Source organism: Ammospiza nelsoni, chromosome 1, assembly GCF_027579445.1.
Source record: "Ammospiza nelsoni isolate bAmmNel1 chromosome 1, bAmmNel1.pri, whole genome shotgun sequence".
Classification (NCBI taxonomy): domain Eukaryota; kingdom Metazoa; phylum Chordata; class Aves; order Passeriformes; family Passerellidae; genus Ammospiza; species Ammospiza nelsoni.
The window spans coordinates 123,835,695-123,860,606 of NC_080633.1; the positions used below are offsets into that span (position 1 = coordinate 123,835,695).

A 24,912-nucleotide genomic window follows, 5' to 3' on the forward strand; every position below is an offset into this window, starting at 1 on the left:
AATCCAGTCATGCCACAATACTCTGTTCTCAGCACAAGCCAACACAGCTTCCTAGCAAACACACAGCAAAGTTGAACAGCTATGAGTAATCTGCTCAAAAGAAGAAATGTGAAAAGATAATTTGCTTAAACCCAAAACTGAAGAAATTTTAAAGAAGTCTAAACTAGTTTCTCACTTTGCATTTTAGTCTCATAAATGACATAGTATGAAGCCACCCACTGAGTAAGAAATAACCACCCTTCCAGAAAACTCTTAAGAAAAAGGCAAACCTCAGAACCTCCTGTAGAAAAATATCATTTATTTGTCAACTTGGTTTTCATAAGAATGACACATCCCAGATAACAATTCCATTAGTATTCTCAAATAAGTACATTATAATAGATTGTATTTAGCAAATACATATCTTTCATCTTTCTTCACATTGTCTCTTTACTAATGCTGAGATAATCCTTGTCCATCATATCTTATACTTACAAAAAAAAAATATTTCCAGGTAAGGCAGGAATCAAATACTCTCCCTCTCATTTCTTTCACAGAAACTCCCACTTTTAAGTCTTCTAGAAAATTACTTACATAAAACCTCCCTTAAAACATGGAGTAGATAGAATGGTGGGGAGTGGAAGTAAAAAACAGCATCCTCTGACTCCTTTCATCTGAATGCCACCCCATCACACCTTGTGGCAACTGGTAATTCTCATTCAAATGAAGAAATGAAAGTTTCCTAGTATGTTTATTAATGTAATTAGTATGTTTCATTTATGCCTTCATATTTTGATTTTTGATAATGAAAATGTTCATGTAGCACACAAAGTCAACAGAGCACAAAGAAAACTGGTAATACAAAGCTGTAACTCCTATCCAAGACTGAACAGAAGTTCTGGTCCTTTAGCTTCCTTAAATTCTGAGCATTTACCCTTTTCACTGATGCACATATGACTACTCACAAGTACATTCTAATGGTAGCTGAATACTAATCCCCCTTTGTTTAAAGATTAACATTCCAAAACAAAATTTAGTCCCTCCATTGCGGGAAGTCAGACCAGATATAGCAGTCCTTTGTAAAGTAGAGTTTCAATCTGAAAAATATAATGTTTATGAGGACAAATTATCAAGGTAATTAATATGTAAAACTAATTATTCTTTGACTACTCTACAAAGAATCTGATTTTTTTCCTGTAAGATCTTTAACTAAGACTCTTCTGCAACTTAGAGATCACAAGACACAACAAAACAGAATTAAAATATCTTTAGAAGTGTATTTTTAATTTTAAAGAGCTTCAGGAAAATGCTGAATATTGAAGTACCCAAAAAGGTAAGCTCGTAGAAACTTTCTCAATCTTCAAGTTGGAACCTTGGTCTCATTAGTGACTACAACTGAGCAAAGGTTTTACCATATGGGAGATTAAAAAAAAAAATCTGTATCTGACACAAACAACCATTCTTTTCCAAAACCGCCTACTTCTGTGAGATGCTTCGTATCTGCTTACTTGCATGGAAAATAAAATAACTAAACCTCCACCTAAAGATCTAGGTTCCTAGGGTAACAAAAACAGTTTATGCCACAAGACACAGACTTTGCAAACTTTGTAAATACTATGGGCTACAAACCCAACAGTGATGAGGAGGTGCTACAGAAGCAGGCCAATGCTTTGCTATAATAAGGCAGTATAAGTTAAGCATTAGAAGTTTAATTCCAGAAAAAAGAAAAAAAAACAACAGTAGAGTGTGATATAGCAGAGCCAGCAGAAACCAGCTGTACAACAGAGGTACTTAACTGCTTTTTTATTGATAGTGTAACAGGGATGAAAAACAGAGCACAAACTTTACCCGCATGAAGCTGCAAAAGACAAAACAAACCCCAGGAAATTCATACAGCTTATGCACATCAAACAGCAGGACAGAGGGAGGTGGAATGAAAAAGGAAGATAACATTCTTTAATATTCAGGAAAATGAAACATTTCTATATAGGAAAGAAGCAAACTCCAACATAAGAAGGGCATGACACTTAGCAGAGGCCAAAACAGAGAATCCATATTCTTTTGATAAAATATTGCTCTGAAACTTCAGAATAAAGAAGACTCCACAGCAAACAAAGGTCTGCTGTGATTGTAAGTTATGAACACTGGATTTTGGATGCATACAATTCTTTATTAATAAACACAGATAAAGACTGAAGTATCAAAATGCTGATGATGTTTCTGGAGACATTAGATCACCTTTAAGTCAGTGTTGCTAATACATTTCTTTGGGAAAAGCTATTAAGTGATGTGGAAGGACAATTCATACAAAATTCCTTCAGGATCAAGAAGTAACTTCAGGATGCTCTCCAAATGACTTGCCAGTTCTCATACTCTAACAAAAACAAGTTTGCACCTGCTGGTACTAATTGCAACAGCAAATAACAGAAATATGGCAGGCTAGTAATGCACACATTTGACAGCAAATAATACTGCAGCACAGGATCTGGAAGCACTTGCTCTGAAGTCTCTGTTGATTCACAGAACAGTAGCAGAATTAATGAAGTTTTTAGCTGCCCACCCGCTAACTATACCTAATTAGATCAGATGAAAGCACTGTGTGTCACTCTAAAGATCAAAACCTAGAATTTAAGGTCTTCAAACAAATAGACTAGTGGGTTGCTCTAATCAGAATGTAGAATGAAGAATGTAATAAACCATTTCATAAAAGTAGATCAAAGTTACTCAATCAGCTGTTACCCTGCTATTTTTGGGACTGACTATTGGTGATTGCCAATTGAGAACAGAGCCACCATAAAACTATTTATTTAATTTAACTGCATATGTTTTTCACAAATTAAGATTAAAAAAGAGGACGTAATGTATTACTGTGTTAATGAGACTCTTCTGAATAACACTTCCTGTTAAAAAAGGATTGCAATTAAAAAGAAAATAATCCCACAAAACCAGGTTGAAGAGTAAATGGATGAAGTGTAAGAACAATTAAAGCACTGCAAAGGCTAAGAAAGCAAATAGTGAATGCAAAAAGCAGGAAATTACCTGTTTAAATATGTTAACATGCATACAACTGCGTTTGATCTTTTTCTGTGTGGAAGTGAACTTAGAGATTGGGCAGCCACCTAGATCACACCAAAAAAACATGAGTGGCAATTCCTACAGACAGCATCTTGTAAGTGAACAGTTTTCTTCAGTGTCTCTAACTCAGAAGAATGTGGATTACCCTGAACATCTGCCACATTCCAAAGGATGATGGGTTTCACCCGTCAGGTTTGGAGGGAAGAAAATATATATGTAATTGAAGCTCTGAGACATGTAAGCCTGAGAAAATTAGTTGCCATCTCACAAAGGTCTAGCAGATGCACTGTTCTCCTTAAATGTTCTTTATACCTTTGTGTTTTTTTAGTGTAACATCATATTGGGAATTCAATTTTAAAATTATTCTTTAGGCATGAAAAGAACAACTTTCCCACTTAATCCATCTACTAGGTAAGTTGGTAATGGCACTGTGTCTGGGTAAGTTAAAGACTGCCAAGTCGAAGTTTGCAAAGTGCCTTATTCAATTGGAATGGTCTCAAGTTTGCAAGTAAAAGGTCTTCCTGAACCTCCTGAGAATGTTGCTGTTGTTTCTCCCACACACCATCCAGAGTAAATCCAACCACCTTCCCCTCACCTGCCAAGTGGGGTAGGGCATTTTGGCACTGTTACTCAATAAAAAGCTAAGACCAGTAAAAATACATGTTACATAAATTACAGAGTCCCCAAAAGCCTCTTCCAGCAGTCTGCCTTCAATAATTTCTGAATTCTTCCATTAATCTCTTCAATAGATATCATGAAAATTAAATCAACCTCATATCAGCCATGCAATTCTGTCATTTCAATTTTATACTCCAATGGCTGAAGACTTTGTACCTCTAAGCCACATTTAGGACATGTAAAATACATATCAAATAAAAAGTTGCTTTTAATACAGTAGTAACAGAAAACATGTGGACAGCCTATGGTATGTGGCATGGTAGGCCATTCCCCACAAAGTGAACATTCCCTGCAGTGAACTGCTAATGAGTTTTCACTATTGGAAAGACCTGCGATAGGCAAGCACCAAGAGGAAATTTTAAGTTTCAGTTTCTGTACATTAATGAGTGGTAGCAGATATATCAAAAACTCAGCAAAGCCATGCCATAAGAGTTCCCTGTTCATGTATTCAAATCCTATCTGACGAACATTTTGTGGCTTGCAAAAAACTGACCTAATTCCTAGAATGCGTTCTGTAAGTGTTGCGAATGCTCCTTTCCGAAGAAAAATCAGAAAATTTACAAGTCCACAAAGCTTAAGAAGTCCAGATCCAAAACCTATATAGCTCTTAATTTTGCAGAAGGATTGCTGTTGACGATTGCTAAATAAATCATAACATCTTTCTTCCAACCATCTTCCACCAACAGTGAAAACAAGATACCATAACTTTTGGTGTTTGCTCAGAGGTTGGTATTTCTCTGACTGAGATAAGTTATTCTTGTATTGAATATTGAGAATGGCCTGTCCCACAGTGGCGTTCTTGGAACAGATAGTGAATTTCCATAATATAAGACATAAAAATGCTTTTACTTCTGGTTCAAAACGAGCCAACACCCCAGGTTTAAATCCATGAAAACAGCTGGTAAACTGGGACCACACTAGTTGTTCCAGGGCTTTGTTTAGTTCAAGAGCATCAAGCTGACTTATTCTGAGCACAGGATTCACACTCTTTTCATTTCCAAGGCTGGAGGCCATTTCTTCACAAATAAACTTTCTAGAAATAAAACACAAATAGATTTTAGTATAGCAGAGTATTTCCTATTTTTATTTTTATAAAAATAACAAATTTGTAATTTATCAGCAGTAGATAAGAAACAAAAAAAATCTCAGAATGCTCTATGAATCTGTTATTAATATGCCACAATTCATTTCAGGAAGCTTTACATTAATATAAAATTACTACACATTTAAATTATTTTAAAATCTTATTTTTAGAAGAAATTATGCTTGACCATTTCTCACAAAATGTTAACATTTGGTTATAAAAAAGTGTTCAACATTATCTAGATATTCAGAAAAATCCCCAGATTTATATACATGTACATACATATTAATAAATTTATATATACATTAAAATATTGCAGGGAATAATTGTAATATTTAATTGAATATTAAAATAGATCAGAAAGAAGAACTGCAACACTATATGGTGTTTTATGGCGAAATAGGGAAAATGAAATACTAACCAAAAAATCTGGAAAAGAACAGTGAGGCAGACCAAGTGTTGCCATATGAACACTTCAATTGCTACAGCTGAAAGCAAAACTGTAGAAATACAGACAAATTTAGGAATTACATAAAGATATGGATGAAATCAGGGTGGGAATGAATAAAATTTTCTCAATAAAGGCAGTGAGTTGTTTAGAGAAAAATCATATGAGATCTAAGAAATATTCAGCATTCAGACATAAATTATTATACAGTACTTCACAGAAGTCTGCATATATTTTCTAGAGTGTTTTTGACAGGTGTGGGATTGTGCTACTTGTCATATAACATTTACAGGCAAGATGATTAATGTATAATAGCAACGTCAACAAATGGATACTCCTCTTGCTCAAGCATCATAGAAAAAAAAAATATTTTTTAAAATGGTTTCTTTTAAATGTTGTTGCATCTGAAAGCCTGGCTGAGAAATAAATGCAGTAAATTACCAAAGAAAAATAGAGGCAACATCTCAATGTAAAATTGTGGAGTAATCAATTTTTGCTTCCTTTTGTCAACAGATTAAATCCCAAAGTGATTCAGAAGTATTTTCAGAGAGTATGCAACATATTTCACTTTCTAAACCAATTCTTTGCATAACAGACCTGCAAGGAATCCACAGCCTTCTAGAGAAAGTATAGGAGGTAGTGCCTCAAATTCTTATTTATAAGAGAAAAAAAATAACCATACAAGATTACTGTGAGTAAAAGATGCTGTAGAGGCTCTTGGTAGCAATGGTTGCTACTGATGTCAATAATACTAAAAAAAAATCCTTCAAACAGACAACCATGTTTGCTGAAAAAGAACACCCCAGAAGTTTTAAAACACAATATAAAACATCATCTGTAGCTTTCCTACTGTTTTCCATATTCATAATTACTTATTACTGCAAGGAAATATGACTTTGTCTTTAGTGGAGGGTGTATAACAGTTGTTTCTAATTAGCTAGGACTGCTACATGGGTAGAGCACACAACAGCTCCACTTAGCTTTTCTAAACTACTTCTTCCTTTATTAGCAGGCAAAACATGGCTGAAGGTGGGATAAGGCCACAGCCATAGGGTTCATTTTCACACCAGCTGGAAAAACCAGGATACAAAGCCTATATAACCAAACCTGTCTCCCTCACACTTAGTCCTTTCTGTAGCAGAAACCAAAGCACAGGAAACATTTTCCAGTATGATTCAAATAACTTCCCTCTAATTTATGATCAAAGGGTCAATTCAACCCCTACTGGATTTTACTGCATCACTTCAAAAACTCCAGCCCCAATGCGCATTCACCCTCCTATCCCTCATCTTTTCATTCCACTATCATTTTAGGAACTGGAGCCTTTAATAACCAACTGCTCTGGAACCTGCCACTGGTTATTCACTCATAAACCCTAAAAGTCTAATGTCTTCTTCACTTTCTCTTCTACTCATTTCACTTTGTTCTACTTGCTTCAATGTTCTACATAACTCCCAACACTCAAAACCTCCTTCAAAAATGCTAGTTACTCAAAAGGGACATCTTTTCGAACAACTTCCTTGATCCATCTACTAAGACTATTTTCCAACATCATTTCAACCATCTTTTCCAATTGTTTTTCATTACTACAGATGCTATGAGCAATTTCTATTGTAGGTTTCTCATAAATAAGGTAGACTAAATATTTATAGATTTTTTTCTCTCATTATGGCTATATTATCTAAAGAAACCTGAGCAAGTGAAGAATGGATCATCAAGAATTTTCTGAAGACAAAGGAAAATGTGTCAAATCCACAGGATTATGATGGATCATGAAATACACATAGGCTGGGAGCCTGTATGACTGCACACTTGCTTTGAAAAAGAGGATGTGGGGACAGGTAGCACACTGAACACAAGCCACCAGTGCATCCTTGCAGCACACTAGCATCTGTATAGCCAGCAGACTGAAAAATGTGCCTGTTACCCTCCACTTGGCATTGGTGAGTCTACACCTGGGACACTAAGTCCAGTTTAGCTTCTTTTCTATGAATAGTACAAAAGAAATGTCAACAAACTGAGAAGAGTCCTGTAACTAATACCATCAGAGAACCCCATGTCCTGATATATGAGAAGAGCTTGAAGGAACTCAGATTGTTCAGCTTGAAGGATAAGGCAGCTAAGAAATGGTCTATGAATAATCTTCTACTTCCTAAGGGTTGCAGAGAATATTAAGCCAAAGTTTTCTGTGAGATGCAACGAAATAAAGAGAGGCAACTCTGTGTTAAGTCACTACATGAGAAATTCCAATTGGAAACAAGGAAGCTGGAACATTTTGTCCACCAAGACTGAAATCTCCAGAAATTTCTCCCCAGAAATTCTTGAAACTTGGCCAAATGATGCCTGAACCTACCTGTTTTAGCAATTAATTTATTCCCAATTTTCACAGGAGAGCAGACTAAACTCTTCTCTGGGATTTGGACTTTGACCTTCCCATTGCCTCAATGGAAAATCTAATTGATTTTTTTTTTTTCACGTCCATCATCCCACACAGAACTGTATTTGAAGGAAATAATTTCAGTGAATCTGTCAGAGTGCACTGGAATTCTATATATAGAAAATGGGAACCACTTTTGAGACAACATGCCCAAACAGCACAACTACTGTTTGGTAACCTTTGAAATTTTGTCAAATCCAACAAGTCTTCTTTTTAAGAAAATCAGAATCAACACCATATATACTGTCTAATGGTGTCATGTTTAATGTCTCTTCCTGAACTACCAGCTACCAAATTGATTGAACTTTAGTCAAGTTTAGGCACACTATAAGGAAAAGGAAGAATACCAAACAACAATAAGGAAGCTATCTTTTAAATTATGCTTGTAACATAGCTATGTAAAAAATAATAAAAAAAATAAAAAAAAGCTTTCTTTTTGATGAAAAATTAAGTGTTCTCAATTCAAGCAATAAATCTGGGCATTGTTCTGAGTTCTTTCCTGCTAAGAACATTTAAAGCTTGCCATAGGGCATGGTTGTTAACTGGACCCTGAAAGTTACCTAAAGATTATATCCGTATACTTCTGATTTTAACATGTAAGCACATTTCTGTGTGCTCAGTGTTCTGCTATCCACTCTACTTTCTTCTGAATTGATCTAAGGTTTTATTGCACTTCAAGGGAAGATATTTATTTCCCACAGGCAAATATTAAAGGGGATAGTTTGAAATCTGCATTGTCCTATGAAATTGTCTTCAAATGTCCTAATGACCTGAATAAGAGCAACTGTTTCCTTGAGAGAAGAGCCTTACATTTTAATCTCAATCTTGCTATGCTAGGAAATTTCCCTTTAAAAATTACTTCTATATAAACTCCTTTTAGGAATTTGCTCTTTTTCAGTTTTTGCACACAGGGGTATCACAGTAGAAATAAGTGGGAACTATAGTAGCTTAAAACTAGATAAAAACACACCCTGTAAGTGCAAAGACATTTATCTTGTACTTTTTTTAATGTTATTTTTGCATTCTATATTTTGCTGAGCTACAGAGAATATAGAAAATGTTTGTTTTCCTCCATGTTTTTTATTAAATTCTATTTGTCATCCTTAGTGTTTTAAGTCTTATTTTAAGTTACTTTTAAAACATAAGAACCCCAAATCACAGACCCAGTAATGAAAGGGGCACATACCAACACTCCCATACATAATAAACTCAATGTTTGATGAACCTTTACAGAAATACTCTTTAATTAGTAAAGACTGGTACTTGTAAGATTCTCCCTTTATACAGTCAAAGATATCACACAGAAAAAAAAAGAATTGCCTGCCAGAAAAAAAAACAAACTGAAAAACCCTAAAATGTTCCATTCTTAAATCGCCTGTATTTCGTTTGTTTTGTCTTTTTTAACCAAACAAATAAACAACCCTACTTGTACAGTACAAAAAAATTTACTGTATATCACTAGGGAAAAAGAAATTTCTTCTGGTATATATTAGTGCTGGTATTGAGCAATGCAGAAATTATGAATGAATATATTTTATTTGGAAACATGTTATTGACAGAAATCTATCAATAGTAATGTGAGTATTGTCAACAGCCTGTCAATATTAATGTAATTATAATTAAGGGGATAACATGGATTTTAGCTATAATACCAAGTAACATCTCCTGCATTGCTGCTATCAATATAAGCATTATTATTGACCTGTCCTGGGACTATCAGTAGGAGATGTATTACCATCAGGCATATTTGTCAATGCATTCTGCCCACAAAAATTCTACATTTAAATTTACAGGTCTGTAAACTTTGCCTGAAGAAATATACAAATCCAAGTAATCTCTTGGGTGCCATTTTTTTCCACAGGGCTTTTCTACTGTGGATGAGTAATCAAGGGGTTTCTAGCTCAGAGCTACTGCAATTGCATTCCCTGCTTTTCTAGCATAATCATTAGATGACAAATAGACATATATGCAGAAGCCTTAAAATAATTTTAAGTATGATCTGTCAAATCACTTTTTGAGAAGCAAAATAACAACGTATTAAAATAAAACCCAAAATTTGTTCCTAATGGTTGGCAGTGAGTCACTAGTGGCGTCCCCCAGGGACAAGTGCTGGGGCCAGTCCTATTTAATATCATCACTGATGATCTGGATGAGGAGATTGAGTCCACCAAGCTGGGACCATGTGTGGATCTGCTGGAGGGTAGGAGAGCTCTGCAAAGGGACCTGGACAGGTTGGATAGATGGGCCAAGTCCAACAACATGAAGTTTAACAAGTCCAAGTGCTGAGTCCTGTTCTTTGGCCACAACAATCCCCTGCAGTGCTACAGACTGGGGATGGAGTGGCTGGACAGTGCCCAGGCTGGAGGTGCTGGCTGACAGCCGACTGAACATGAGCCAGCAGCGTGCCCAGGTGCCAAGAAGGCCAAGAGCATCCCAGCTTATAGCACAGCCAGCAGGAGCAGGGAGGTCATCCCTCCCCTGTTCTGGGCCCCTCAGTTTGGGAAGGACGTTGAGACACTTGAGCGCATCCAGAGAAGGGCAATGAAGCTGGTGAGGGGCCGGGAACCCAAACCCTGTGAGAAACAGCTGAGAGAGGTGGAGGTGTTTAGCCTGGAGAAAAGGAGACTCAGGGAGACCTTATCACTCTCTACACCTTCCTGAAAGGTGGCTGTAGCCAGGCTGTGGTCAGTCTCCTCTCCCAGGTAACCAGTGACAGAATGAGAGGACACAGCCTTAAGCTGTGCCAGGGGAAGCTTAGGTTAGACATCAGGAAAAAATTCTTCACCAAAAGAGAGACTGGGAATTATCTGCCCAGGGAGATGGAGTCACCATCCCTAGAGGTGTTTAAAAAAAGACTGGATGAAGTACTCAGTGCCCTTGTTTAGTTGATGAGGTGGTGTTAGGCCATAGGTTGGACTTTATGCTCAAAGATCGTTTCCAACCTAGTTCATTTGTGAACTTAAAATTACATTTAGGATGCATAAGTAGCATATCCACAAACTTCACTTAGTTGGTGATTTAATTCTTTTACACAATCTCTTCTGTGTAGATAAAACATGTAGTCTAACACTGAACTTAATGGAGAGATGGAACGGACTACAAGAGACCACCAAATCCTAACACAGCACAAACACAGGCTCAAGAATATACTGACATGTGTCTACCAAGAAGGCTAATTCCACAGTTTTTCTAAGTAGTCTGTTCCAGTGTTTTATGGCCCAAAGACTCTTTTTCTCATATTTAGTATAAAGCATGCTTAGTAAAAATCAGGACAGTTTTCACTCGATAGCAGAAATCAAGAACAATGAAAAAGAACTTCCATTTTGCTGCATCTTCTCAAGAGCAAAAAGCTGCAAGGCACGTAAGAGGACCAATTACCCAAAGAAGATTTGCCAAACTAGACAAAACGTGCTTTCTACAACATGCCTGGTATGATCCTCAAGAAAAAACAATCCAAACCAAAAACCCAAATAAAATCCACAACAAAACAAAAACTTTGCTTTTTTCTCAGCAGCAATTCACCTTCAGATCTGCTATATCTTCATGTCTTTTTTCTCTCTTTCTATCTGAATAATTATTTCCTGTTTTAGATTCATATATTTTGAACTTTTCATGTTAAATGCCTGCATTGTTTTTCATCTTGTTGATTTTGCAGTTTCCAAACTCATCAAGAGTATTTTGAATTCAGACCTTATGTTTAAAACAAAGGAAAAAAAGAAAATCCTAAACTTTCAACCTCTCTCCAGCTTGTATCATCAGTAACTTTTCTAAGTATGTATTCTCTTCCGTCATCCAACTCACTAATGCCTTTTCATCTTGACAGGGTACTATAGATAATTACTCCGTAAAGGCAATCTTTCAACTTGATGCTGATAACATCAACATCTAATGGAGACAATATTGATATTATGTTTCCCTAGTTTGCTCATGTAGGGAAAAAGACTTCGTTAGAATAAAGCTGCATAGTACCTAAAGTTTTCCTCTTACTAAACTTGCTATTGTTATTTAGAAGAGAAAAATATTGAGGTTTCTTACAAACAGGTCGCACCAAGCCATACTGGGTGTTTTACCATTTCTCTTCTACACACTGTTAGATACAAATTAATTGCTAAACTATTTACTCCTGAACCTTTATTTGGAATCAAAACTGACAGTTTCAATAATTCTCTTAACAGAAGAATAAAGAGGCACAAAACCAGATACACACAAACCCATTTTGCTGGCTATTTCCACCCTCTGGGATATTAAATAAATAAATAAAATCAGCAGTGCCTAATTCCTCAATCATTCTAGGATGAATTTTATTAGGATTTGCCACTTGAGCACATCTATATTAAGATTCCTTAGGCTATTCTTTCTGTGCTTTGGTTCCACTTTTATTTCCTGTCTAAGATTAATTTTATGAAAGTAGCAGGTCACAATATATCTCTTTTACAAAGTATGAAGGGAAGAATCAGTCTTTGAAAGTCTTTTCCTTGTTCTCCTTTCTTACTTAATAACAGATCTAGGTAATGGACTTATCCCTTCGTGCCTCCTCTTACTCAGAGTTTTAGAACCTTTCATTGATTCTTTTCTTGTGCTTTGTAAATTGAAACTTACTTTGTTCCTCAGTCATCAATTTTATTTTCACATTCCTATGCTATTCTTTTATATTCATCGCTAATCATATTGTATTACTTTTGCCTGGACAACTCTTTTAATTTCCAGGCCATGAAGAATTCCTGATATAAAGTCCCTCTTAAAATTCACTATTACTATTTTATTTTATTATTATAAAGTATCTCAACACAAAGAAACTACAGGATATACATAAAGGTAACAATTTTTCATCCTTTTCAACAGACTAGACTCTGCCAAGTCCCAGCATTGAGATCAATGGTCCAAGGATGGGAAAGCAGGGTGCAGAAATCATCTCCTCTCTGGAGATAACAGTAACACACAGTCCCTTTTCCCTTCAGGAGCTACAATACATTTGGTATTGCGCATTGCCATCCTGGGTGTGTGTAACAGCAAGGAAGCAAGCCTCAGCCTTGGTTTACTATCCCTCCTTTGATGTTCATAAAGTTGGGTATCAACAGATAGAAAACTAACTTTCCACCCATCACAAGAATGCTGCGATTTTTTTTAATGTGGAGTGTTTGACATTTTTCTTTGTGAAAATTTATCATTTAACTGTTCTTTTTGGGCACTCTCAGTAGCAGAGGATATTTTATATGTCAATTTAAAATCAATAAATTTTAAAGATGAGAAACCAAATGATACATATTCAGTTAACTTTAAAATTTTCCTTTACACCAACTCTCATAACATAGAACATGGATCCCAACTGCTCAAAGCCTCATGTCTCACCATTAAATCTCATCTCTTTCCTGCTTATCAAGTGCAGAGAGAAATATCCTCAGATCAAAGTCTAATTGGGAGCCCCAACTGCGTTGTCTCTTAATCACTGTAAAATTAACTTATCACTATATCATTACCTCAAATAACCTTAAAAATAGATTGATTTTATATTACTGTCTGGATTTCTAAATACTTCAGACAAATACCTATCATTTTCTAAAGAACATAAATTGATTCTTTAACTGTTTGGAATAACTACTAACACTAATTGAGAAGTCAGTAACACACTGCAATCACAGAAACTATTATTTATTTCTTATATTCCTGGGAGAGAGGACTATTTCACAACATAGATGAATTCAAGGAAACACTGAATGACTGTGTAACAAACAATTCCCATAGATAAAATTAAGAATTTTATTATGGAGGTTAAAAATGCTACAGTTACATTTAAGGCTCAAAGACCAAGCACAAGACAAAGAAACATTCAAATCACAGGTTGCTTTTCCAATTTTAACTCAGAAAACTGAGATTTCACAACATGAGATACAAGAGATTAGCCACTGCTGAATACCTGGAGACAGCAAGGAAACATTAACGATAGTTCATTGATTTATCTTCCATAAACTACCTGCCAGAATCAAAATATTAGGCCTTCAAGTTACAAAATCAAAACCACCTCGGAAGAGCCAGAATTGATACAACAGTAATGAAGAGCAGCAGGAAAGTGCTGCGCTGTTAGAAACCGTAAATCAGTCATTTCTGACAGCATTTGATGGAAACTGAAAATCCCACATCAGTGCAACACATCCCCTTGACGAATGCTAGAAACCAAGACAATTACTGGCCACTCCCTAAGATATTCTGAATGCTACAAGCTTCTACTGACTTGAGATAAATTTGTGATCAGTCAGCACTCTTAAAAGACCGATTATTAGGTCCTAAGAACCAGATCTGATAGTTAGCTCTTAACTAATATTTAAAATCCTAACCTTTTAAAATTTGCAATGCTAAATTCAAGGCGATAAAACCTCCAAGTACATTTGTATTCCCTGTAGCATAGAAGCTAGAGAGAGCATCACCCTACCAACTTTTTTGATAAGCCCTAATCTTCATTTACTGGAATAAACAGGAAGATAAACACATAACAAGCTAATGTTCCATCACTATTACTTTTAATCCCATATCCTTTTCTCTTCCTCCCTCATCTTATTTCCTCTTTTGTCATCCTGCTCCTTAGTACATCAAATTACAAATTCATCTCTAAAGGGACATGTCAGTTTCACTTATAAATTCTCATCCTCTGTTACATTAAATGAAATCTAGCTGTTTTTTCCTTTTAAAGCAATTAGTGATAAAAACCTGAAAGTGTAAAAAACAAAGCTGCATTATAACTTGAAGACTTCCAAAAAACATGGCTAAAAATCCCTTGATCTAGATGCTTAGCAAAATATGTGTCTCATACACAACAGACATTTTTCTTTGGAACTAGGTAATGGCAATTATTTGGAGAAGTGCTTTACCTTTACTGTTGATGAACTAAAACGGTGAAGAGAGATTTGGTTTAAGCAGTTGAACAGAGTGGCAACTGTGATGGTTAGCTGGGAAGAAACAGCCCTTTGTAAGGAAGGGACAACACCTGTGACCGAACCAGTATCAGGAGGCGTAAAAGCTAAGCCAAGTTAAGAATTAAGTTAATAATGTAAGTCTCACCTGGTGATGTGATCAACAGATAACCGAGAGACCCTTGTACTTGAAGACATTTTGAGTGTGATAAGGATATGAGGCTCTGGTAAAAGGATGGCCAAGTAATACTGCAATGCTTGTGCAGCAGTGAAAAGAACGCAAGGCTTAGTAAATGTGCGATCTTTTCTGTAGAGCAGAATGAAATGTCACCTGGTGGCAGAGGTATGCAGCTCCACTGCAGAAAGGTCCAATGACAGAACATGAACACACAGTTGTGAGCACACTGAGGGCAGTTATAGCCATAACTCTTCCTCTGCTGGTTACTGTTGCTTTTCTGAAAAGTTGGTCTTATACCTCATGATATATGAAACATTTGCATTTCATTGTTCTAAGGGCACTGTATCTCACATCCCTTTATTTGTCAAGTACAATGTCAACCCCAATTTTATGCATCTTTTCCATGCCCCTCCTTACATTTCTTCCATTCAAAACTACCTAAGAAACAAACAAAAAGTCACCTAACTTTAATTCTCATTTCATAGCTCTGTGTCTCTGTTCTGCTCCAACCTGTCTGATTCATACGAATGGATCACCAGCTAAGTACAGAGATGCCAGGATGAAGATTGAGGAGATACATACAAGAGATTCAGATACACCTGCTCTATATACTCTGATACAATTTACCACAGATGACAGAACCCTGCAATTTTGCATTAAACACTTTACGCTTATCATTTATGAAACACAGTCACTGCCCAGATTTTATTCCAACTTTCTTCCTTTTCACATACATATGCATACCAACTGCACAGTTATGAATATTCAGCAATATGCAAGTGTAACATTGCTGATCCAAGTACTGCACTGCAGGAATGCAAGGTCCTTTAACCTTTTATTAGAAATACTTATTAGATAAGAATGGTAAAAGCTGTCCTAAATGCCTAAATCATAATTAACCCCTATCCACATCTGTACCAAAAGGAGGACTCTAAGTAAAAACAGTGTTGTTACAGACAGTATATATTCATGATTTGCTAGAACCAATAAAGTCCTGCATCAATAAAAAGACAAACCTGTTCACTCCATGTCTTAAGTTTTGGTTTTGTATTATATGGCATAACTTAAGAATAATTTGATCGAATTGTCATCAAAAATTCCCAAGTGGTGCAAGGATAAAGAGCAGTACTTCACAAAAATTTCTGTTTTTTCAGACTTGTGTTCTTTAAAAATCTAAGGTAATGTAATTTTTGACTGTCTCAAGTTTTCCTTCTACTGTCTATTCTGTCATTATCTTACAGATTAGCAGTAGTACTCATTTGAACTTCAATTTAATCGTTTTGGCATGTTTAACTGGCAAAATCCAAACCTATTTAAACTTATTTTTCTGCAGATTTAGTACACAAACAGGTCACCACATGTTGCAGTGTGTTGTTAAGTTTCTTGTATTGCTCCCCCATTTTAGGTATTGTTTCCCCCTATTCAATGTAAATGGTTCTGCCCTCCCCAGTTTTCCCGCCTTAGCCCTACTGACAGTTATGTTACTGTGGTTACCCCTGCCCTCGGTTAGTGTCAGTCACCTAAGTTATATAGTTCCTCCTCCCCTTTATTCCCTTATTTGTAGGCTTTCTCTCCTCCCTGGGCCCAGTCAATCACCCCCCACTCCTCCCAACTTTCCAGACTGGAATCTTCTCCTCTCTGGGGATTGTGGTTGGCTGTGGTCCCGGGGCCCCTCCTTTACTTTGTATTTATTGGTTTCCCCTTTATGTCAATTATGTTAAGTTCATCCCTCCACCCTTCATGATTGGTTTAATGTAAATCCCTCCTTTGCACACCCACCCCCTTTATAACCTCGTGTCACCCCCATTTCTTGGTCTCTCCGTGGGGTTCTTCCTTCGGATCCTTCCCTGTGGCTACTCCTTGGATGTCATCTTGGCTCTTTCATTAAACCAGAGTTAACCCCACTAAGAGTCCAGCTCCTTCTTTCGCAGTTGCATAGGCGGTGAGACCGGTCCGTAGTGCGAGCACAGCCCGAGGCCCTCAGACGCCTGAATTGCAGCAGGGTGTCGGCCTGCCCACTGCTAGCTGGACACTGACCATCCCAGGCCAGATACACCCTCGCCGCAACCACAGACTCAGGTCAGATACATGCAGTACGAGTAAAAAGAACAACAGAGTCAGGAAAACCAGGTAATTATGAAACCAGCTGCCTTTGAATCTCAGCATCATACTCTTACATCCAGCACCAGTCAACAGCAAGACAGAAACTCAAGGCTTTTGTTTGACTTGAAGAACTGTTCTTTTCTGTCTTCAGTCTCACTGTGCTGAGTGTGCAAGCAAAACACAACACTGCAAATACAAATAATGAAACTTTTAGCTGTCTTTCAAAAGTGAAAAGACAAATAATTATTCATACAAGTCCACTGTAGGATTCATGCAGACTTGCAAGTGAGAGGCTATTCTGTTCAAATAAGGAACACTATGCAATTCCTCCCTACCTTCAGCTTTTCTGGGGTGATTGTACCTTGTAACCCCTGGGATACACAATGACTACGAGGGGTGCTGGGAAATTTCATGCCCTCAGTGTCCCCAATCCTTGACGATTTTATTACTCGCTAATTATGGGAACTTTAGGCACACAAGGGAAGACTGATACACTTCCACTACACTTCTCCTCAATCCTGTAACTTCATTAGCATTTTAGAATCAACTGAATGGTTGCATACAGGTAATTCAAGTAACAGTTTAGAAGAGGGATAATAATTTCCTTGCTAGGCAGCCTGAGCTGCATGCTGTTACAGCTTCTGAAATCCCTCTGCAATTCCAATGTGTACTTCCTTCATGGTTTAGTTAAGCCCCACAGTGTCATGGCATTAATTTCCCTTTCAGGAAAAGTTTTTCTTCCTTACCAAACCCCTCCTGTGACATTTTTTCTGCTTCTCTGACTACAGAATTAATATTACTTTTGAATACTATTATTTTAATGTATTTTTTCAAGTTTTCTTAGAATTTAAATTTTGATTAACTCCTTTCTTTTCTAACTCCACTCACAATATTAGCAAAAACCAAGAGAGGAGATAAGGAGTGTGAAAGACAAGATTTTTAGGGACATTCTTCCCAGGCAGCTACTGATACAAACACAACGAATGTTAGCAGCATTCAATTCAACTTCCTCCTAAAGGCAAAAAACCTCCTCAAGTCCTCCCTTGCAGGAGGAGGAGAAAGTGCCCAGATCCAGTCAGAATCAATCTTGAATCAAGAGTTGCATCACTATAATTTCTCTTCCTTCCTATAGCGTGTATGTCCTCTTTTTCCTCTACCCCAAAGTTCTTTATTTCTCTTATATTTCCTCCTTACTCTGAAAAATCTGAATTTAGTTTCCTTTTCAAAAGAGCCTGAAATAAACTCAAACTTCTGAAGTTCTTATATTCCACCTCCAAACCAAAAAAAAAAACAACACTGAGAGAGGTATGTTACAAAGACTGCATCTTTCCTGAAGATTTTTGTAAAGTTTAGACTCGAACTGATGATGCTTGCAGTTGTGTATGGCTGCAGGAACAATTTAGCTTTTGAAGAAGCTACAGAACAGAGAGCCTGCTACCTTTTATGTACATATACAGCACAATTTGACTATGAGCCTGCATCTTTTTAGCACAACACATTGGTTATTTTCAATTTTTTAAATTTTATTTGCTGCTTTTAACTTTACAGGGATTGCTGTATAGCAAGTGATGTTTAGAGCACGCTTGTTAGTTAAAATGAGACGAACAGAATGGGTATGACTCTCTTCAGTAGTCTAAGTGAAAAAGTATGTATGCTAATAGCTGTCAAAAGGAAAAAAGCCCAACCCTATCTCTAAAAAAAAAAAAAAAACAGACCAAGAAAACCTCAAAACAGCATAAGCAGCCTGCTTGAAAACACCACACTGAAGTAAACTTCAGCAGTCCATAAGAGGTAACAAGTTGTAGCAGCTGTCCTCATTAACTCCAGCAGCAATACCCTGAGTCCATTTCCATTTCAACTCATAAACAATGTACTATAATTTAGATAGAAAATTTTAATTCACTTTCTGGATGCTCTGAAAAATTGCATGAATTCAGATGTTTTTCCTAAATAGCTAACATTTGGGAACCAGACCTTGCTAGGGAGAAATTTACATTAGGGTATTTCACTGAAAGACTGATTTTAATTGAAAAAATTATTATCTTCTAACTGCACATTGCGTCAACCAGATCATTAATGGAGATGTTAAACAGGGCTGAACACAGTATTGACCCCTGGGGTACAACAGTAGTTACCAGCTTCCAACTAGACTTCACACCACTGATTGCCATTCCCTGTGGTCCATCTGTTCAGCACATTTTATGCTGACCGGACTACTTGCTCACCCAGCCCATAGTGCAGCAGCTTCTCCAAGAGCATGTCACAGGAGACACTGCTGAAAGACTTACTCATGCAAGTACCTACTCTCCTCCCTCCCCTTGTTTACCATGCCAGTTATTCCATTGTAGAAAATTATCAGGTTGGTCAAGAATGGCTTCCCCTTGGTAAATCTATGCTGACTACTCCTGATCATTTTCTTTAATGTGTCTTAGAAGGGTTTCCAGGATTAGCTGCTGTATCACCTTCCATCCTTCTAGGCCATCAAGGTAAAGCTGACCAGGCTATAGTTCCTTGAGGACTTCTTCCTGCTCTTTTGAAAACAGAAGAAACATTGACTTTCCTCCAGTCTACAGGCACTTCTCCCAGTTCCTCAGTCTCCCAGTCTGGTGATTATTGGGACTGTCCTCACAATGATATCAGCCAGCTCCCTTAGCACTCATGGGTTCATTCCCAGAGCGTTATCTATGTCCTCTTCATTCAGGTATTCTCTGACCTAAATCTCTTCCAAGTGTGTATCTTCCCTGCTCCAGACCCTCCCTTGTGTTCTACAGTTCCTGAAGGTCTTTGCTAGTAGAGATGGAAGCAAAGGCAGTCTGCATAACCTCAGCCTTTTCCACATTCCCTGCTCATTCAGCCATGAGACCACATTTTCCCTAGTACTCTTCCTGCTACTCATGCATTTTACAGAGGCAATTCTTGTGGTCTTTGACATCCATCACCAGATTCAACTCCAGGTAGAGTCTGACTTTCCTTTTCACATCCATGCATGCTCAGACACTGTCTCTATACTGCTCCCAGGTTATGTGTTCCTGCTTCTGGACATTTAATGTCTGACTTTCATGATCAGCTACTTGTTCATCAGTGCACGGCTGCTGGCATTTTAGCCTGACTTCATATCTGCTGGGATGGACTGCTCCTCAGCTCCAGGGAGGTGATCCTTGTGATCAAACAGCTTTGCTGCATCCCTCCAGGGCCTGACCCTGGGGAAATCTTCCAAGTAGATCCTTGAAGAGGCCAGAGCCTGCTTTCCTAAATTCCAGGGCAATGATCCTACTTATTCTTAAACCAGGCTCTCAGAGAAAGCCAGCACTAATATCACTAACCAACTGAATAAGAAAAAGATTACATTAGTTTCTGTCAGAGACCATATAGCTTAAAGGAAATATTGCTAAACTGGCACAAACACCATGAACTTCTTTATTGAAAAAGTTATTACCTAGAGAGTCTTAAAAAAAGCCCTCTCTGCCAAAAAAAATCATTAAATACCTAAAAGGTTTAAGAAGTAAGGTATCAAAAAAGTAATATAACATATCTTATTTTTCAGTTAAACTGACATTAATATAGAATGAATTTATTGGTACTATATGCAGAACATTTCTTATTAAATACAGTGCTATCTTTTAATTCAAAAGTTTATTCACATTTCTTATTATTATCTTAATTATTATTATTGCAGCATACCATGCTTACAAGCTAATTCAATGAAATTGTATTTATGTCTGAAGCTTATCAGTTAGTGTTAGCTGGACCCAATTTATTTGTTTCTTTACATCCTCTAAATTGCTGTTTTCACTGAATAAATGCAGAAATTCCAAGGGCAACAACAGTGCTGTGGAATTTTTGAAAGTTTTGCAAGAGTAGGCCATTATAACCAACAGAGAAATAAAACACACGGGCAACAAGGTACTTAAATTGTAGTCTCAAATTGTTGACAGATTTTGTCTACTGTTTAACCTACTACTAATTTTCCTTCAATCAGCTGTCCATCCCTTCCCTTCTCTCTGAACCTCATGGCTTTGAAACTTTCATATGTTTAAAAAAATAAGAAAAGACATTCCCACCATGTCACATTTTGAACATGTAATTAAACATTTAGGGCTTTTTTTCCCTGAATGACCATGTGCTTCATTACTACATTCAGCTACATGTTAATACTGGATTCAGATATCACTCCCTACACTTTGCTGATTTATATATTGAAGAGCCATTTATTTTACACCATATTCTTGGTATTGATACTATGTAGCCATAAACCTGTTTCCTTCCTCCCCAAATATCCTCTAAGTAGCAGTTTTTAGCCATTTTCAAGACTGTCACCTCCAAAGACTATAAACAGAGAAAGTAAAATGTCCTTCTTGACTTACAGTACAGCATTTGATGTCAAAGAACAAATTAAGGTCCTTGGATTAGTAATAGTGTCAAAAACTATCAGAGTATAAAAATTACCTTTCCTACTCTACTCTATGAACGGTTCAATCAAGTCTTTGTATACTAATAATACTTGTTTGAAAGTTTTAGTTTAATTTAATTTAGTCCATTACAGGAACATTTACTTCCTAAATGTCCTGGATCATCTTAAGCATCAAAACCTTTCTGTGAATCACTACAGTCTTTAAGGAAATTAAACCTAGTCTTTACCTACCAACACAGGTGAATAATAAAAGAATCTAAAAGGAGACAAACAGAGCTGTCAAACAAACAAAACATTCTCTCCCAAATCTAAACAACTCCTTGCACAGAACAGACATGTCTAGCCTAGTCCCTAAAACTCTATGAACATGAACTGAGGTATGCCATTCTAGCTACCTGGGAGCCCTTTAGCAAGTGGGTAGATCCATAATGCATCTAAAGGCCCATTGCCTAAGAAATAAATCTTTTAAAAAATAAATTCAGAACATGGTATTTTATGTCTGTACTACTATACTGAGAGTTCTAGGATTATCTATGAGAGACATAAGCATGAGCTGATTCAAATACACGCAAGTTCACTACTATTACTTTACAGTTTTCAACATTTCTAAGAAAAGTAAAAGATATTTTGACATTCATGCAGAGAGAGATCTTATTTTAATTATTTAATTAATGCAACATTAATGGGAATTGATTTTTTTCATTTGCTGAAAAGGATGTTCTTGACAAATAAAAACTTACAAGTTTGCACAAAGATAAGCCTAGGAGTTAAAAGGATGTAAAAATAGAGGCAAAATGCTAAGCAGAGTTATTTCAATTGCCTTGGCCCCAGATAAATGCAATTTCACAATACTCTGTACTCAATAATAAACATCTTCAATTCCTACCTTAAAAACTGCAAATATGTATACATAACACTGAGGTTTTTGAAATACTGATATATACACAAACTCTCACTACATAAAAAGGCCCAAACACCCCACCTCTTTTAGACTCTCTCCAAAAAATCCAGACTAGCAGGCAAGAAAGTGGTTGCCATATAAGATCCTTGCAAAACCTTCACAGATAACAGCTTTAAACGTATTCCACTTTCTAATTCACAGACTCAGTCAAAAACTTTACAATACAGAGAACACTACAATCATCATGGTAATTAAAAGAGTAAATCACAGAATCCTAGAATCATCAAAACTGGAAGAGACCTTTAAGAAAATCAAGACCAACCATCAACACAGCACTAACTCCAAAAAAGTATTCTTACTAACACCTAATGCTAGAGGCACTAGTGACCAAAGTAGATGTTTCAATACTGACATGATCATCTATTTCTGTACTCTCTTTTAATGAGCCAATTTATACATTTTAAAGATGTGAATTTAACCCCATAGCAAGTAACAGATATTGATGACTTTGTGCAGTATAAACAAACACTGAAAAAAACCCCCAAAACATTAATTTTTCCTCCCTTTATTAGCTTATTTACTACTCTAAGTATCAGCAATGACACTTTCAGTTGTTTTACAGCTAATCGCTTCATTAGATAAACTACTCATGATGGACAGCCAAGAACTGAAGAACAAGCTGCTGCTGAGGAGAAACTGCAGCAGAAAGATGAAAAAAAATCTGAAGAAAATGCTGATAAAACACATCTTCAAAAAGAATAAAAACTCCATTAGTCTTAAAAAGAAAACTTTATCAACTGTTGCTAAACTGTATGTCAAAAAAGCTCCAAAAAAGTCTGACAAGAACTAACTTCCAATGAAATCAAATGGCAAAGTATTTTGGACTCATATTTAAGTACAAACTTCATTTAGCGCACATTTTAGTCATACTACATCTTTCACTTTAGGGAACACCTCCCTCACACTGACAGGTGAAAGATCATAAAACAAATACAGTGCTGTGGCTTCCAGTACGGACTATGTCATAAGTAGAGTTTGTCTGTTTGTCAAACACATTGGCCATTCAGAATAAATCCACATTTATTTTGTAGTGAACCAATGATTTGTTACTTACAGGCTGCACAAAACTATATTAACAGAAAGTGGAAAGTTGCCACCCTCATTTTTGGATTTTCTTGCCACCTACAGAAGGGAGTCAGATGAATGACCCCCTAAGATTATGTTTCAGTCTCTCAGCTGATATCACAACTCAGATGATAATACCCCTCTGAGAGGATATTATGCCCTTTCTTCTCCGCACAGGCCGTCACCAGGCTCTGTCCCACCTTACGGCACGCCTGGGCCTGGCCGGAAAGCTCGCTCCCCGCCTCCGCACTCTGCGGCACCAGGAGGCCGAACGGCAGCGGGACTCACGGAACGGGGGCGGCCGGGGAGTGCAGAGGCCAAACACAAGTTTTTACAAGCAGGCCCTGCATGAGCTCCGAGGCCTGAGCCAAAGGAACTGCCCCGGCCTACCAGGCCGCGGGAGACGCCTGGATGGGCTCCGCCGAAGGCCACGGCCCCTGCAGCGGCTCGCGCCCGCCGCAGCCGCTCCGTCTCGTCCCGCCCCGCGTCCCGACTGACCTGCGCCGCTGCCGTGCCCGGCCCTGCGCAACTCCGCGGGCGCGCCGGGCTCAGCCTCGAGCCTCCCGGCGAAGCTCTGAACGGCCGGAGCCGCCTCGGGCGCTCTCCCCTGAGCCGTCCCGGCAGCCGGGTGCCAGCGGCGGCCGCACGGAGCGCAGTGCGCCGGCCAGCGCCCAGCGCGGCTGCTCAGGAAGCGCTCCGGGAGAGCGGGACGGCGCGCGGGAAGGGCTCCCCGCACGGCGGCCGCGCCAGGGCGGGCTGCGAGCTGCTTGACTGACAGCCTAAGCAACAAATCAGCGGCCCGGGGTGAGGAGCAGCAGCCAATGGCCGCAGGGGAGCGGGGCGGCACCGGGCCCCGTGGGATCCGCGCGGCCGTGCTGCCGTTTGCGGTTGGGCCGGCGCCTGGAGCGGCTCTTGCTCGGGGCTGCTCGTGTGGGCGTGAGGAGACTCCTGGCCTGGGGTGGCGTGGTCACCGGGCGGCTTGTAGTCGAGGGCAGTCGGGGTGGAGTCCATGGGGAGGCAGGAGGCCTGCGGGCAGGATTCGCAGGCCTGTGAGGGGAGGAACGAGCAGCGTGGGGAAGGAGCGCGGCAGCAGCCCAAAGGCACTGCAGGCGGTGTTTCTCCAGCAGCTGCACTGTTCCGTACGTGGTTCCTCGGTTAATATCTGGCATCGGTGTCAGGTCTTCCCTCACGGGCTCAAAAGTGTTTTAGGTGATTCAAAATCACCTAAATAATAATTGAATTGTATTGTGCACCTTAGGTGAGGCAAACTGTGATGTGAAGTTGGCTGTTACTGTTCTGGAAAGCAAACTAAAGAGAGCTCTGTGTGAACAGGTTGGGGAGAATTGTCAATGTTTATTTAATAAAAGTTAAAAGATACGCAAATAGTGATTTATTAATTTCCAAACCATAACTATCTTTAGTTTTGACATATTCATGAACACAGATAGTTCCTCAGATAACTTCCTGAGGTTATCTCTGCTGAGGGGGCATTCCATAGGCACATATTGTTGGGTTCTGTACTATTTTTTTGTAACTCAAATTAAATAGCACTCTGGACTACCTCAGGTATCACAAAACAAAATGCAGA

General features: G+C 38.1%; 1 protein-coding gene across 3 annotated transcripts; it reads right to left on the minus strand.

Moving 5' to 3' along the window:
* Positions 1–281: 281 nt before the first annotated feature.
* PEX2 (peroxisomal biogenesis factor 2) lies at positions 282–24,058 on the minus strand. Of its 3 annotated transcripts, none has more exons than XM_059476609.1 (2): positions 23,823–24,058; positions 282–4,765 (listed from the first exon to the last, which is right to left on the minus strand). In XM_059476609.1, exon 2 carries the CDS (start codon positions 4,744–4,746, stop codon positions 3,832–3,834), a length of 915 nt encoding a protein of 304 aa, XP_059332592.1. In that variant the 5' UTR covers positions 4,747–4,765; positions 23,823–24,058; the 3' UTR covers positions 282–3,831. The 3 variants fall into 3 exon arrangements, with proteins under 3 accessions (XP_059332592.1, XP_059332610.1, XP_059332600.1); XM_059476627.1 differs by lacking the exon at positions 23,823–24,058 and adding an exon at positions 23,525–23,733; XM_059476617.1 differs by lacking the exon at positions 23,823–24,058 and adding an exon at positions 5,238–6,855.
* Between the last annotated feature and the right edge of the window lie 854 nt (positions 24,059–24,912).

Coding starts and splice junctions, on each gene's coding strand:
- PEX2 (XM_059476609.1), bottom strand. CDS start 4,746: ATGGCCTCCAGCCTTGGAAATGAAAAGAGTGTGAATCCTGTGCTCAGA.